Here is a 15,686-nt window from a genome sequence, read left to right on the forward strand (position 1 = left end):
TGCTGCGCGGCATACTGTACTACAGTGATCGAATCCAATAGCGGGAAGTTTCCTGGTGCCACGCATGAGCTGACTCAGCATGCATGCCAGTGTTCGCCTGGGGTGGGGGGCCATCTCATCCTAATCTGTCCACGTTGATTGCTGTTGCAGATAGATAAATACTCCTATGTTCTAACCCTAGCAAAGTTGTGACTCTGTATCAACACACCTTAATTAGTTGTGCGTGCATTATACCTGCTTTGCTTGTAGCCAGGCTGGAGTAGATCGCTTGAGGCGTGTGCCTTCAACTTGCTTGTCAAACTTTGCATGTTTTCTAATGTCAATATAGTCTCCGGGATGAAAAAGAGTCTTTCTTTGATGTAAAAGTATTGCCTTTGAAAATCCCTGAAGATTCAAGATCAGGTAATTATCTCTTCCTACTTTAATAATTGCTTCTGTCTATAGATAAAAAAAAGAAGGGATTACTAGTGTAGTTTTTCTTTAACTTTTTTGAAGGGCTACCATGTTCTATATATAATAATAGATTTCTAGGGCCCAAGAAAAGTTATATACTACTACTCGTAGGCAGCAGGCCAAGACGGAAAGGAAAGCCCATTTATATTTATATTTATGGAAGTGATAAAATGAATTTAATGAGGCATTTCTTTGGTGTCCCGTATTTCATTCCTTGTCTTTCCCTAATTATTGTCAGTAGCAGCGGATCCCTCGCCTCTCCACACCGCCCGCCGCGCCGAGCACGCCTCCACCTCCTCCCCTTCCCCGATCTAGATCCGCCCGTCCCTCCGCCGCGGCTGCTGCGCCACCCCTCTCCCTCCTCTCCGCTGCTCCTCCTCCTCCCAGGCGGCGTCGGTAAGAAACAAGGATCCTAGCTTGCCTCTGCTTCCGCTGATGGATTCCCCTCTTGCTCTCAATAAAAATTGAATCTTTCCTTCGCCATTAGGGTGATCCCCTAAGATCAATTCTTTCTTCTGCCGTCGAGCACGTTCGCGGAGTTGCCTGACACGCCCCTGGTGAAATCACTAGGTATATGGGTTCCAAATCGGTGGACCAAGTGCTTGATGCCGCCGCCGCGGGGGTCCATTACTCCGCACTCCGTTTGGACGAGCTCAACGTCCAAGGTTCCATGTCCGCCGAGGAACAACCGACGACGTCAGGCCTGGAGAATGGCCACCAGGAGCCCTTTGTTATTGGTTAGTATACTTGATTTGCCTTTTTAAACTTTTTTTTGCCAATACTGTAGTTGGTTGCCCCTGAATGCAGCACGCTCTAATGCGGCTTTGGGTGCAGGTGTTGCTGGGGGCGCATCTTCAGGCAAAACTACCGTATGCAAAATGATCATCGACCAGCTGCGTGATCAGCGCGTGGTTGTTGTTACACAGGTTGGTACATTACTGCTTTGGCTATGTTTTCTGATCTAACCTCCCATCTCGTGGCATATATATATTTGCATTATACTAATATAATACAAGTTCAGCATTACTGACCAACGTAGTATCATACCTTGCTTGAAAACGAACTATATCCCTCAATGTTAAATTATTGTGACACTAATCTCACTAATATATTTGCAATCTTATATGAGCAATGAGACTGTCTCTCCAATATATTTGCAGGAGTCCTTTTACTATGGACTGACTGATCAGGAGCTAATCCATGTTCATGATTATAACTTTGATCATCCAGGTCGAATCCATTCTTTCACAAGAATTTATTGTCCTGGCCCCAAGAGATCCTTCACTGATTCTTCTGCTGTTTCCATTCCGATTTCAGATGCATTCGATACAGAGTTACTTCTCTCGTGCATGAAAAACTTGAAGCGTGGCAAAGCTGTTGACATTCCTAATTACAATTTTAAGACATACAAGAGTGTCCCAAATGCAAGAAAGGTACTACCCTTTAAGTTTAGTGCTATTTGTAATCCACCCCCACCTGGTAAACTGATGGTTTCATAGTCCTGAGCTCTATAAAACTCTTAACATACAACAAATTGCCAATCAATATCTGCACGTTGTTCTGAAGAATCTTCAATTTCTGAATTCTGCCAATTACAGCTTACTTGATAAATATTATTGTTAAAAGACTTTTTTGTGTTACCTGACACTATTTGGCCAACACCTTATTTCTTCACATCAGTTCCATACCTTTTTTTCTCTCAAAAAGAGTTAGGTTTCTGCTGATCTCTTCACCTTACCTATTCATTTTTTTTTGTTATACTTGATTTTTATAAGCATCCCTAATTTATGATTGCTGCCAGGTTAATCCTTCAGATGTCATTATTTTGGAAGGTATTCTAGTTTTTCATGATTCTCGCCTCCGGGATTTGATGAATATGAAGATCTTCGTTGATACAGGTATCGATATTTGCATAATAAGCTGATGTTATTTTGCTGTCCCTCTCTTGCTAGTTGACATCCTGGAAATTCATTTTTATCTGTTTTGTTGACATAAAAACTTGCTCTACTAATTATTTCATTAATTTCAACAAATTATTTTATTCTGATTCATTCATGCTTATTCAATACACTGTTCACATAGGATTTTGTAACAACCTTGCTGACATAGCAGTAAGAATTTCTCTTTGTTTGTCATGCTACCGATTCGTTTCTATACTTTTGTTTCAGTCAGTGCCACGTGGTGAATATAGTATTGCCTGTTAGTAGACTCTAGAATTTCAATATGCACCAGTGTATAGCTTTTTGTTACATTCATTTCTATTGGTTTCTCAGATGCTGATGTACGGTTAACAAGGAGGATCCGTCGTGATACTATTGAGAAGGGTAGAGATATCAAAACCGTGTTAGATCAGGTTACAAGCTTCCTCTATTGCAACCCCCCCCCCCCCCCCCCCCCCCACACACACACACGCACTACATCTAACATATTTGCACCCTCTTGATCTAAAACATCTTTTGTTTTCTTCATTGATTCCTACATTAGACTACCTGTTATGTACACTCTTATCGTCATTTTTGCTAATCTATCATTGAATGCCACTCCTTGCCTGCAGTACTCAAAGTTTGTTAAGCCTGCTTTTGAAGATTTCATCCTCCCAACGAAGAAATATGCTGATATTATCATCCCACGTGGTGGAGATAATGATGTGGCAATTGACCTAATTGTTCAGCATATACGGACTAAACTTGGACAACATGATCTTTGTAAAGTACATCCCAATTTGTATGTAATTCAGACTACTTATCAGGTACCTAATGTTAACATATATTTTTTATTATTGTAAAGCTGCCCGTTCTTTGATTCACTGTGGTAAATTGAATGTAATATGAAATTCTTTCATTACCTTTTTGTTTTGTATGACTGTCAGCCTGCTCATGCTGCTTTCTTTCAGATACGAGGCATGCACACAATTATAAGGGATGCTGCCACAGCAACACATGATTTCATATTTTATGCTGACCGGTTGATTCGATTGGTCAGTATACACCTGTATTGATGAGTTTTCTTTTATGTGGTTTTGCATGGTTGCTTTAATTTCCTTGTGAAAAATAGGTTGTCGAGCATGGTCTTGGTCATCTTCCATTCCAGGAAAAGCAAGTCATCACTCCGACTGGTAAGTAGTATTGCACTGTGGTTAGTTCCTTCTGCTCTTGTAGTGCATATGAGATACCTCTTCAAATGCGATGGGTAACATGTTTGAAGAGAAAATGACAAAGTATAAAGCTTACATGGTTCTTGAATCTGACAAAATCGTTGCATGGCATGCTGTTATCATCCTATTTCCTTCTTTAATATGATTTGTCCTTATTATCTATTTCCATTAGCTTGCACTCAAGCAAATAGCATTGATCATTTGCTTATGATTTTGAACTTAATACTCAAGATCATTGGAAAGTTCCGGAACCCATATTTTTTTCTTGTCCAAACTGGCATAGCCAGAGTACCGCCATTTTTTGGTCCTCAGTTGACAGAGACTTGCCTGCATACTCAAAATTCTATGCTTTAGCAGCATAGGAAAAGTTTGACATGGTTGGTGCAGGTATTAGATGTTATTTTATGTTTATTGGGGACAGTGATTTATCATCCTCCATAATCCTTAATTCCGTTTTCCTGTAACAAACCAATTTAGTGCAGTTACATTACTTGTACTCTTTAAGTTTATGGTCAGTGCTTTATATATTTTCCCTGATGCACTTTCTTATGCATTCAGGATCTGTTTACACTGGGGTGGAGTTCTCCAAAAGATTGTGTGGTATCTCAGTGATTAGAAGGTACCGACTTTTTCGAAAATATTTCCCTTCTATACTTTCTGAGGCTCTAATTGAGCTAACTTTTGGCACTCACACAACGCAAAAACTTCTTGGTTTTTTTATACCATGACATGACAGTATCCCAGTGATATCATTATACACCAGCACTTCACAGATTCTATTGGTAGTACTGAACATTGTTTTCAGTCTCATTTATGCATACTGTATGGTATTCTTCCTACAAATGCAATATAGTTGCATTATCTATAAAAATGCTTAGCTGAACCACTCACGCACTAAAATTTAGCTCGTATTAAGGTGTGTATATTGTATTTTGCTAATGATGTGCTACAATTGCTTTCCAGTGGTGAAAGCATGGAGAATGCACTACGTGCTTGCTGTAAAGGTATAAAGATTGGGAAGATTCTTATTCATAGGGAAGGAGACAATGGGCAGCAGGTCAGGTTTATTCGATTTTGCTGCTTGTGTCAGGTTGAGTCAAATTACTAAGATCTGAATCTCTTTGCAGCTCATCTATCAGAATTTACCCAAAGATATTGCAAATAGGCATGTTCTCCTTTTGGACCCCATACTGGGAACAGGTTTGTTGTTCATTCCTACATACATACGCACTGGACTACACTACTTTTCATGGGACGGAAATTATAAAAATCTCAACTGCCTGCTCCTCTTATGCTCATGAGTACCATTGTCCATTCTGTCAATGCATCCCTTTGCCCGAATGTTTCGTGTTTAAAAGCCATTAAACTAATATGATGATGTTGAGTTTTCGTTTTTATAATAAACTTTGTGTTGATTAGCAAATTATAGATTTCATACTGTTTCATAAATCTGTATTGTGGTTCTTAGTGTATACCTTCTCCTGACAGTGATTTCAATATATTGAGCTGCATGAAATTAAAGGATATTTTAAGACCCTGCATAAGTTTCTGAAATTATTCTGTCACTATTAGCACAAAAACAACACATCTAAAAGCAGCTTAGCTTAACAACAGAACATTTCCGCAGAATGTCTCTATCTCCCTAGTTTTATTTGATCTCATCTAAGCCTGTGTGATTTAACTGCGGAACCCATTTGTCAATGGGGTCAATCTGTTAAAAAAAAGAAGCAATTCTTGTATGGAAGTCATTGCAACGAGCACCCACCAGTGCCGGTTCCTGAGGCTGTTTGAAAAGCTCAAGCTATTCGAACTCCAGCTGAGTTGTAGTCAACCAATACTTAGGCTCGAATCCTAACTGACCTTAAGCTTTTTTCCTGGAGCAGCCATTACTTGGTAAGGCTCCAGCACATAGACAGGAGGCACTTCAATGCTCTCAATCAAAAAGTAGAAGGCATAATTTCCCTATATAAATATCTTGAGTTCTCTATAGCAGTTATGAAGAAAAAACATTCCATTCTCCATATATGTTTATGTACTATTAGCAAATGGCATAAAATTAAGTGTGTTATCTTAATTTTATTTGTTTTATGTTTTTTTTATCATTGTGGGGGAACACGAGCTATTTGGGTATTAATGTCATCTCATTTAATCATGTTCATCAGGAAATTCAGCAGTTCAAGCCATCTCTCTTCTATTGAAGAAGGGTGTACAGGAAGCAAATATTATATTCCTCAATCTTATCTCAGTAAGTTGTCTAAAGTGCTGAGCATTTTTCTTGTATTAACATATAGGAAAAATTGTGTTTCTCATCTCTTAAGTATAGTAAAACTGTGGCTGACACGGCAGGACCTTTATTAATCGAACTCACGAGGACAGCTTACAGATAGATGCAAGTTAACCCAGATCGCCCTCCCTTGGAGGCTCTGATCTCTTTTGGGTTCTCTACTTGCTTACAGACTCCAACACACGCACGACATATATAGAAACTAACAAGCTAACAACCCTGAACCTGCCAACACTTATCCAACTAACCCTCCTATTCGGCCGGCGCTGCAGCTGCCGATCCAGTAGCTCCCGTGCGTCTGCGCCTGGAATACGTATGCCCAACAAACGCGTCCCCAACACTTCCGCCCTCCTTGCGAAACAGCTCGTCCTCGAGCTGAAACTCCGCATGCTCCTGCGTGAACTCAGTGAGCTTCTCCCATGTAGCGTCACCTGTAGGACGCCCAATCCACTGAATCAGCACCTCCCAGTTGCCGCGGTTTAGCCAGGCGCGAATAGCCTTTGCTGGAGCACGAAGAACTCGGCCGTGGTTGATAGGCGGCAGCTGGACAATCTCCGCCGGTGGTGCACCCTCATACTTCTTCAGGAACACCACATGAAAGACGGAATGGATGCGGGAACGCGGAGGCAACTCCAACTTGTAGGCCACCGGACCGATGCGCTCCAGAACGCGATACGGCCCATAGAATCGCGGTGCCAATTTGCCTGCAGACTTGTCAATGATGGAGGCAGCGAGGCGCTGGTGAAGCCGAAGCCAAACCCAATCCCCCACCTGGAATTCGACTTCCCGATGTCGACGATCATGTTGTGCCCGCATCAAGTCCTGGGCGTGCAGAAGCCGGTCCCTGACGTCGACGAGGAACTCATCGCGGTCCATGAGCTGCCTGTCCACAACAGGCAACTTGGCGAGCCCCGGCTCATAGGAGAGCAGCGATGGTGGGGGCCGGCCATACACCACTTGGAATGGAGTGGTTTTCAAGGCCGTCTGGAAGGATGTATTGTAGCAATACTCGGCCCACGGCAACCACCGCAGCCAGCTCTTGGGCCTGTCACAGGCGAGGCAACGCAGGTAGACGCCGATGATCCTGTTGGTCACCTCGGATTGGCCATCCGTCTGTGGATGGAAGGCCGTGCTCAGACGCAGCTTGACGCCCACCAAGCTGAACAACTCCGTCCAGAACGCACTTGTGAATACAGGATCACGGTCGCTGACGATGGAGCAAGGCACACCATGGAGGCGCACGATGTTGTCGAAGAAGGCACGTGCCACTGAGATCGCCGTGTACGGGTGGCTGAGAGCGATGAAGTGCGCATATTTGGAGAAGCGGTCGACGACGGTGAGGATGACGGACTTGCCGCCCATGCGCGGAAATCCCTCGACTAAGTCCATGGCGATGTCCGCCCAGACCGAGCTCGGCGCCTCCAGAGGTTGAAGAAGGCCAGCGGGATGGAGGTGTTCTGTCTTGTTTCGTTGACAGACCGAGCACCCCTTGATGTAGTCGCGTACCAGGCGCATAGCATGAGGGTTGTAGAAGTACGCGCGAAGACGATGGAGTGTCTTCTGAATCCCCTCATGGCCGGCGCCATGGGCTGTGGCCAGGAGCTGAGGCCAGAGCGCGGACGACGTCGGCACGAAGATGCGGCCGTCGTGGAGTACCAGGCCGTCGACGATCATCCAGGCCGCCGATGCCTCGCCTTGCTCGATCTGCTGCTTGGCGGTGATGACCTCCGGCAGGTGTTCCGCCTCACGACGAAACTCGTCGAAGAGAAGAAGAGGAGGAAGGTCGGGGACGAAACAGCGTAGGCGACCACGGCATCCTCGTCCCGGCGCGACAAGGCATCCGCCACGGTATTGTTCTTGCCTGGATTGTACTCCACAGTAAAATCATACCCAAAAAGCTTGCTTACCCAAGTATGCTGAGGGATGGTAGACAAGCGTTGATCCAAGAGATACTTGAGGGAGTAGTGATCCGTCCGCACGACGAACGGTCGCGCCCACAGATACGGACGCCAGTGCTTCACCGCCTTGACCAAGCCGATGAGTTCGCGTTCGTACGCCGCGAGTTTCGCGTGCTGGGGCGCGACAGGGCGGCTGTAGAACGCAATGGGTCCGCTGTCTTGGTGTAGCACCGCACCAAAGCCAGACTCGGAAGCATCACAGTTGACGACGAAGCTTTGGTCGAAGTCCGGTAGCTGGAGTGCCGCCCCCCTGGTCAGCGCATGCTTGAGCGCATGGAAGGCTGCGTCGGCCTCCTGCGACTAGAGGAAAGCCTCCTTCTTGAGAAGCTTTGTGAGGGGCTGCGCGACGACGCCATAATTCCGCACGAATTTGCGGTAGTAGCCGGTGAGCCCGAGGAAGCCCCGCAAGGCACGCACCGTCGTCGGGGTCGGCCAGGCCACGACCACCTCAACTTTCACCGGGTCCATGGTCACGCCATCGCCGGTGATGATGTGGCCGAGGTAGTGCACTGCCTGCTCACCGAAGGTGCACTTGCTTTGCTTGATGGCGAGGTGGTTCGCGCGCAGGACGTTGAAGACCGCGCGCACGTGCTAAAGATGTTCGGTCCAAGTGGCACTGTAGATGAGGATGTCGTCGAAGAAGACAAGGACGAAGCGGTGCAGGAAGTCGTGCAGGACGCCGTTCATCATGGCCTGGAACGTGTAGGGGGCGTTGGTGAGCCCGAACGCCATCACCACGAACTCGAAGTGCCCATGGTGCGTCTGGAACGCCGTCTTGGCGATGTCGTCGGGGTGCATGAGGACTTGGTGGTAGCCGCTGCGCAAGTCAAGCTTGGTGAAGAAGCGCGCACCACGGAACTCGTCGAGGATCTCGTCGACGACCGGGATCAGAAACTTGTCCTTGACGGTCTTGGCGTTGAGGGCGCAGTAGTCGACGCAGAAATGCCACGTGCCGTCCTTCTTGCGAACGAGCAGCACTGGCGACGAGAACGGCGACGTGCTAGGGTGGATGATCCCTTGTTGGAGCATGTCGGCGCATTGCTTCTCGATCTCGTCCTTGAGCAACTTCGGGTAACGATAGGGGCGCACCGCGACCGGGGGCGTGCCTGGAAGCAAGTGAATGCGGTGATCGGAAGCACGGGCCGGCGGCAAACCTTGCGGAGTCGCGAAGATGTCGGCGAATTCGGCGAGTAGGAGTTGCAGCAGGTTGCCGGAGTCGAGGGTGCGGGCGTGGACGCCGGTCGGCGCGTCGAGGCCGTGCCACTGCACGCGATGGTCGACGCGCCAGAACGACATGGACTGGCACTCCAAATCCCAGAGCACGGGTCCTAGGGTGCGCAACCAGTGGCAGCCCAGGACCATCTCGTGTCCTCCAAGCGCGATGACGAAGAAGTCGATGGAGAAGCGCTCGTCGCCGATGAGGACTGGAACAGCAGTGCAGACGCCGGCGCAGGGAACGCGGTCGCCGTTCGCGACGCCCACGGTCATGCCGGGTCGCGGGGTCGGAACGAGGCCGACGCGATGGGCCGCCTCTTCTGCAATGAAGCAGTGCGTGGAACCGGAATCCACTTGCGCACGCAGCTCGCCGGAGGACAGCGCGACCCGGAGCTGCATGGTCTTGCTGGAGGCGACGTCGGTGATGGCGTTGGCGGAGATCTGCACGTCGCTGTCAGAGTCGTCGAGCTCCGTCTCGCCTTCGACCTCCAGTAGGTAGATGCCGCGCATGGTGCACTCTTTGAGATGCTCGCGCGTGAACTTGGCTGGGCAGTTGAAGCAGAGGCCTTCCGCCGCTTGGCCATCTCTTCGGGGGTGAAGCGCGCGCCGGGTGCTGGCCGTGGACGAGACCCCTGCTGCGGCGTAGAGTTGGGTGTGGTAGCCGACGGCGAGTTGGCGAAGCGTTGAGGCGACGTCGTTGACGACGTGGAGCGTGACGGCGCGGGCCGGCTTGAGCCGCGCGTGGCGGCGGACGGCGCCGCGTCCGTGACGGTGAGCCGGCGCTCGAAAGCCCGGGCCTGGCCCATGGCGTCTTCTAGGGAAGGTCGCTGGAGTTCGACGTCGACGCCGAGCGGGTCGCCGAGGCCGGCCGTGAAGATCGCGATCTGTTGCGGCTCCGTCACGTCGGCGCAGCGGGCGAGGAACGTGAGGAATTGCTCCTGGTAGTCGGCCGCCGAGCCCGTGCGCTTGACGTTGATGAGCTCGCCCAGCGGATTGCTACGTATCGGAGGGCTGAAGCGGAGGTTGACGAGCTCGACGAAGCGCGGCCAGGTCGGCACACCTTGGTTGCGCTCTAGATGGTAATACCACTGTTGGGCGATGCCCTCCAAGTGGTAGGTGGCAAGCCAGACCTTGTCGTCGTTGGTGGACTGGGCTTGACGGAAGAACTGCTCGCAACGATGAACCCATGTGATCGGGTCCGACGTTCCGTCGAACATGGGGAAGCGAAGCTTGTGTGGTGCTGACGGCGAGAAGGACGAACCCACGACGTTCTTGCCCTTGGTGCCCGCCGCGGATGATCCGGTGTGCTCCATCCGCTCGGACTGGACGTTGTTGACGGCGACGTGGAGGCGGGCTTGGTCGACCTTCAGCGAGGACACCTCGCCTTCGACGGCCGTGACTTTGGTGAGGATGCTGTTGATCAACTCCTTGAGCTCGGAGTTGGAGGGTTCAGCCATGGCGGCCGGGCGTGCGCAGATGAGGGTGGGATGGGTGGGAGGCGTGGTGGAAAAAATTGGCTCTGAATACCAAAGATGATACGGCAGGACCTTTATTAATCGAACTCACGAGGACAGCTTACAGATGGATGCAAGTTAACCCAGATCGCCCTCCCTTGGAGGCTCTGATCTCTTTTGGGTTCTCTACTTGCTTACAGACTCCAACACACGCACGACATATATAGAAACTAACAAGCTAACAACCCTGAACCTGCCAACACTTATCCAACTAACCCTCCTATTCGGCCGGCGCTGTAGCTGCCGATCCAGTAGCTCCCGTGCGCCTGAAGCAATTTGGTAACTGCAACTACTAGTGTTACTGAGAATATATCATTTTCAGTGTAGTTATCAAATTTAGTTTCTCATCACAGTTATAGATGGACAGTTGGACACATGTTTAACTGAGGCCTTAATTACCTTCGGATGCAGTGGTGAAAACCATAAAACTCATCAGTGGAATTGTTTTGCTGCTCTCCCAGGCTCCCCAAGGAGTGCATGTGGTGAGCAAGAGATTCCCAAGAGTGAAGATCGTGACATCGGAGATTGAGTTTGGTCTAAACGACGATTTTCGTGTGATCCCTGGAATGGGTGAGTTTGGAGACAGATACTTTGGGACAGACGATTATCAGTCATCAACTCCTTTGTTCTGTGATGATAAAAATCGTGTCAGGTGAGCTGTTATTTGTTTTCCTAAGTGTCTTCATTCATTTCGTCAGACTCAAGTATTATCGCTTAGCTATTGTATCTGCAAGAACATATCCGTGAAAATTGGCATGAAAGTGGCTGACAGGCTCTTTTTTTTTTTGTTAAACCGTGCAGGCTTCTGTGAGAGTTTTTTCCCAGACACAGCAAGCCCCAGCTGTGGCATATTCTCGAAATTTTGAGAAACTTATGTTCGCATTTCAAAACTCTGGAATGCCCATATTATAATCAAATGTATTCGTTACTGGTAACTGTGTACCATACAACATTACAGACTTAGGGTCTTGGGATGCCTCATCTCATAAGCTCGCTTCTTAAAACAATTGGAGCCATTCCATTTTCCGGTGCCATGGGATGTCATCTCCTAAGCAACCTCGTCTCCAGCCCATTTTGGAACTAGAGAGTAGAGAGGGTCTTGTTCAGCAGCCTCTACTATACAGGGGATGATGGTTTTGCTTTCGTGTAAACTAGGAAAAGAGGTTCATTGGAACTTGCAGCTCCGGGTTAACCTTCGAAGGAGCTAGGCCCTCCTGTACCTATCTGTGTCATGCGTTTTCACCATTTCTTGATTCATACCCCCAAGGATCATATGAATCAATCCTTAAAATGGTAGCCGCCATGTCAACCATTAAATTTTCCTTGTGACCACCGAAAGCTGCTTCATTTGATTTCGTCTTCAACTCTGATCTCTGGATCAGGTCTCCACTCTCCATGCTTGCTAGTAACGTTTGTGCTTCTTAGCCGGATCGGCAGATTATCTCAACTCTGACCTGCGCTTCTTCTCTGATCGTCAGATTATTATCTCATGTATAGTGTCAGTGTCAAGCGATCAGGATGACTGAAGGAGCTGTTCGCGCCATCATCAGCTGATCCATCATACTACAGAAGACAGCAGGGTCTCCAGGTGATGGCAAGTTAATCAGATGATGATTGGCTAGATAGCTTCCAAAAGAGCTGCTATCCTGTGATCTGGTTGGTTCTCCATTGTGTGAACAACTAGCATGTGTAACATGGCTCCATCAATTGTCAAAAAAAAGAGAGGAAAAATCAGGATATACCAAACTTGTTTTTTCTATAAGTATATGAACTTGCTAGCGTTTCTCTGCTCACATCATATGCATTTCCTACGTAATAATCAAACACATGGGAGGGATTAACCTATCCACCAACTCCTCATGTACCGGAGCCTACGCTACTTGTCTCCAACCTACTCTATTAAAAAAACCTCGTACCTGACGGCGTGGTCTTATTTTGTGAGGCTTATACAATATATATATATATATATATATATATATATATATATATATATATATGAAAAATTTATTTTATTCCCGTGAACTATCGGAAAAGTACGACTTTCAACCTTCAACTAAAAATCGGACAGTAAAGGACATCCAACTATCGCAACCGGACAAGTGCCCTTCGGATGGTTTCAAAGGTGGGCTTGTATTTTTAACTTTTTATTAAACAATTCTAGTTAGATAAAAAATTAAAGTAATTTATTTTAAATTAGAAAAATATGAAACTAGTGCACATATTTTTTTTCTAAACTGTAATGTATTATTGCTCTGTTTGTATCTTATTTATTAAAAAATAATAGGCATTACTACAAGCAAACAAATACTAGAAACATGAAAAAATTGAATCCGAATAACTGACAAGTAGAGTGCCAATAAATAGGTTACATTTTTAGGAAAACATATTGGCACGAGTTTCGCATCTTTTTTATTTAAGTTGAATTACTTATGAATTTTTTAGTTTAAACTTAATATTTTAATTTTGAAAAATGGAATACCACTTTTCAAACCATGTGCATGGGATGCGATGGTATGGGATGCTTTTATTCCAAAGCATGTGTACTCTTTTCATTCCGTCTGAAATTACACCACATCTTTTTTGAATAAATAGATTACACCACATCCACATGTGCATGTGTAGTCCACTCATCAGCAAATGAGAGAGAAAGAAGGAAATCATATATATCTAAATTGGCCACTCTCTAAATTTCACTCTCTAAATAATCATTTGGAGAGTCATGTGCACAAAAATTGCTCTCTATACATGTTCACTCTCCAACAGCTTTTTAATACCTTGTTTACACTCTAGAGAGCTATTTTCGCTATCTATCTTTGGCTAGCGAGAAATTCAGAATAGACGATAGCTATATTTGGATAACCACTTATAGAAGCTCTTGGAGGCTATTTTTTCACCAAAATCTCTATTTCTAATAATTAGGATGAATATAGAGAGTCTTTTGGAGTTGCTCTTAGTTCACTTTTTTTTTTACATCTGCTCTAAAAAAGGCCAACGCAACAACCTCAACCTCTTTATCCAGCAGTACCGCACGATTCTTTCATGGTTGTCTTTTTTATTGGCAATAAAGAAAGCACCCCTTATTAAAGAGGTGTTTGCATTGGTTCTACACTTCTACTCCATTTTTTTAACGAACCACACAAGATAGTGCGCATTTCATTGATATAGCAGAAAAGTACAAGGCTACGACCCTGGAAGGTCATAGCCAGGAAAAAAGAAAAAGAAAACAAAAAACAAAAAAACTCAACCGGTTGGATTGGGACGTCAACACGGGAATCTCAACTACTCAAACTCACCCGGTTGGATTGGGACGTCAACACGGGGAACTCAACCACTCAAAGCGGTGGAACACGCGACACAGACAGAAAGAGACCGAGCCGTCGCGACCAACCACCAATCTACACATGTCGTCGTGGAGACACAAACCCGCGCGGAAAGGGAGAAGAGGGAATCAGACCAACACCATACCAACTGTGGCAAACAATCTTAATTCATATTCTTTTTGGTTTACTCCTGAATCAAAAAGACATTAATTAAGAGCATATATAAATTAAATGTATGGAATTAATCGACTATAGGAGCAAGAAAATGATATATGTAAGTTGGCTCTAAATGAGAGGAAAAAGAAAAGGATGAGATGGAACTAAGTAGGCCTTCTTGTGAGTAACACAACACACATAAAGCGACGAGCAGGCCAAGATACATTGTTAGCGTTGCCTAAAGTGCGTGTTTATGATTGCACCACCTAAAGCGCATTGTCGTTAGTTCGTTTCGCCTTTGCTTCAGCTTTATAACCATGTTGCTTTTTCTTTCTGAAAAGAAGAGGGAAAGGTTGAAAGGTTTTCATTTTCTTAAAAAAAGCAAGGCCTCAACTGGACCTAGTTTACTTTGTTCTCTTCTCTTCTCCCCGTTATATCTTTTAAGGTCACCGAGAGGGGAGAGAATCCGCCGCCTGAATTTTTTTTCCGTGACCGTGCCTGAGCACGTTTTTCATTAAGAGAGAAAATCCGCCGCCTGAATTTCATTTCACTTTCATTGGCCCTGAAGTAGCCCATCAAAATGTTTACAACAAATTTGCTTAGGACTCGGTCCATGGATGCAGTTTAATCTGGACCCTAGCTATATATGTTGAATGCTGTGCTGTGATCAGCAACTCAGCTCATTTTATATTATTTTCTTTTAAACAAAACCATCATAGTTATGAATACTTTTACTTGTCTGGTTGCAAATAATTAATAATGGACCGATTCTAGTTTTTCTATATGTTTGTGGTGAACAACTTTGGATTGGAATATCCTATCTAGGGGTGGGCAATCGGTCAGACTGAACCGATCGGTTCGGTTCATCGGTCCTTATCAAAGTTCGGTCTTTAGAAATCTAAGACCGATCGGTCTTTTCTAAAACACAGGACCGAGACATTTCGGTCTCAGTTAGTTCGGTTCGGTCTCGGTCATGACCGAACTAACCGACCACTGCAGAAACCAGTAAAAAAAGGCATGTGATAGTAGAATTAATTAGAAATTTTGACAACATTTTGCCTCTTTCCAAAGCGCAAATCACAAGCAGTACATAATAGATGAAAAGACCAACATAGAATTACAGTTGTTTATATATCTAGGGTATATTTTGGATTAACACTTCTATTAGACTGGGTTGTTTTTGGGCTACCTAATGAACCTTGTACATAGTTTGGTCAGTTCGGTTAACCGAGCCCAAATACCGAATTAACTGTAGAAAGTTTGGTTACCTGGAGGCCAGGACCGAACGGCTGACCGAACATTTCGGTCTCGGTCTTTTCGATCTCGGTCCCGGTCTTTTCGGTTCGGTCTTCGGTTAATTATGAGCAGTCCTAATCCTATCCCTTTTCGTGATGCACCACTTTGTAATATAACTGGTCATCTATCTATCCTACGTGGGCGTTAATTACTACTTCAGTGCACTGTAAAGTAGTACAACAAAGTAAGGGCTTGTTAAAATTGCTGTGGTTGTCAACTTGTTACTACTCGTCGCCATATATAACCGGGTTCCTTAGGCGGTAAAAATATATAACTAAGATCCAAATATAATGATGCCATCAGTATAAGGGCGTCCGCAGCAGTCTGTCGATTTGA

At 45.8% G+C, this 15,686-nt stretch overlaps 1 protein-coding gene across 3 annotated transcripts; it reads left to right on the forward strand.

Annotated features, from left to right (window-relative positions):
- The first annotated feature begins 652 nt into the window (after positions 1–652).
- LOC120667153 (uridine kinase-like protein 3) lies at positions 653–11,895 on the forward strand. Of its 3 annotated transcripts, XM_039947200.1 has the most exons (16): positions 653–849; positions 1,024–1,190; positions 1,288–1,379; positions 1,614–1,683; positions 1,771–1,886; positions 2,255–2,351; positions 2,727–2,806; positions 3,008–3,202; positions 3,347–3,430; positions 3,508–3,568; positions 4,166–4,226; positions 4,571–4,664; positions 4,735–4,807; positions 5,770–5,852; positions 11,040–11,230; positions 11,380–11,895. In XM_039947200.1, the coding sequence occupies exons 2-16, from the start codon at positions 1,028–1,030 to the stop codon at positions 11,387–11,389; spliced, it is 1,470 nt and encodes a 489-aa protein (XP_039803134.1). In that variant the 5' UTR covers positions 653–849; positions 1,024–1,027; the 3' UTR covers positions 11,390–11,895. The 3 variants fall into 3 exon arrangements, with proteins under 3 accessions (XP_039803134.1, XP_039803135.1, XP_039803136.1); XM_039947201.1 differs by lacking the exon at positions 653–849 and having other exon boundaries at positions 1,003–1,190; XM_039947202.1 differs by lacking the exons at positions 653–849; positions 11,380–11,895 and having other exon boundaries at positions 1,028–1,190; positions 10,990–11,231.
- Positions 11,896–15,686: the final 3,791 nt, after the last annotated feature.

Source organism: Panicum virgatum, chromosome 3N (genome assembly GCF_016808335.1).
Source record: "Panicum virgatum strain AP13 chromosome 3N, P.virgatum_v5, whole genome shotgun sequence".
Lineage (NCBI taxonomy): Eukaryota > Viridiplantae > Streptophyta > Magnoliopsida > Poales > Poaceae > Panicum > Panicum virgatum.

Bases quoted from the DNA above. Each gene is read 5' to 3' on its own strand.
- LOC120667153 (XM_039947200.1), top strand. From the start codon at position 1,028: ATGGGTTCCAAATCGGTGGACCAAGTGCTTGATGCCGCCGCCGCGGGG. The intron at 1,380-1,613 runs GTTGGTACATTA...ATATATTTGCAG, and splicing joins GCGTGGTTGTTGTTACACAG to GAGTCCTTTTACTATGGACT. The intron at 2,352-2,726 runs GTATCGATATTT...TTGGTTTCTCAG, and splicing joins GAAGATCTTCGTTGATACAG to ATGCTGATGTACGGTTAACA.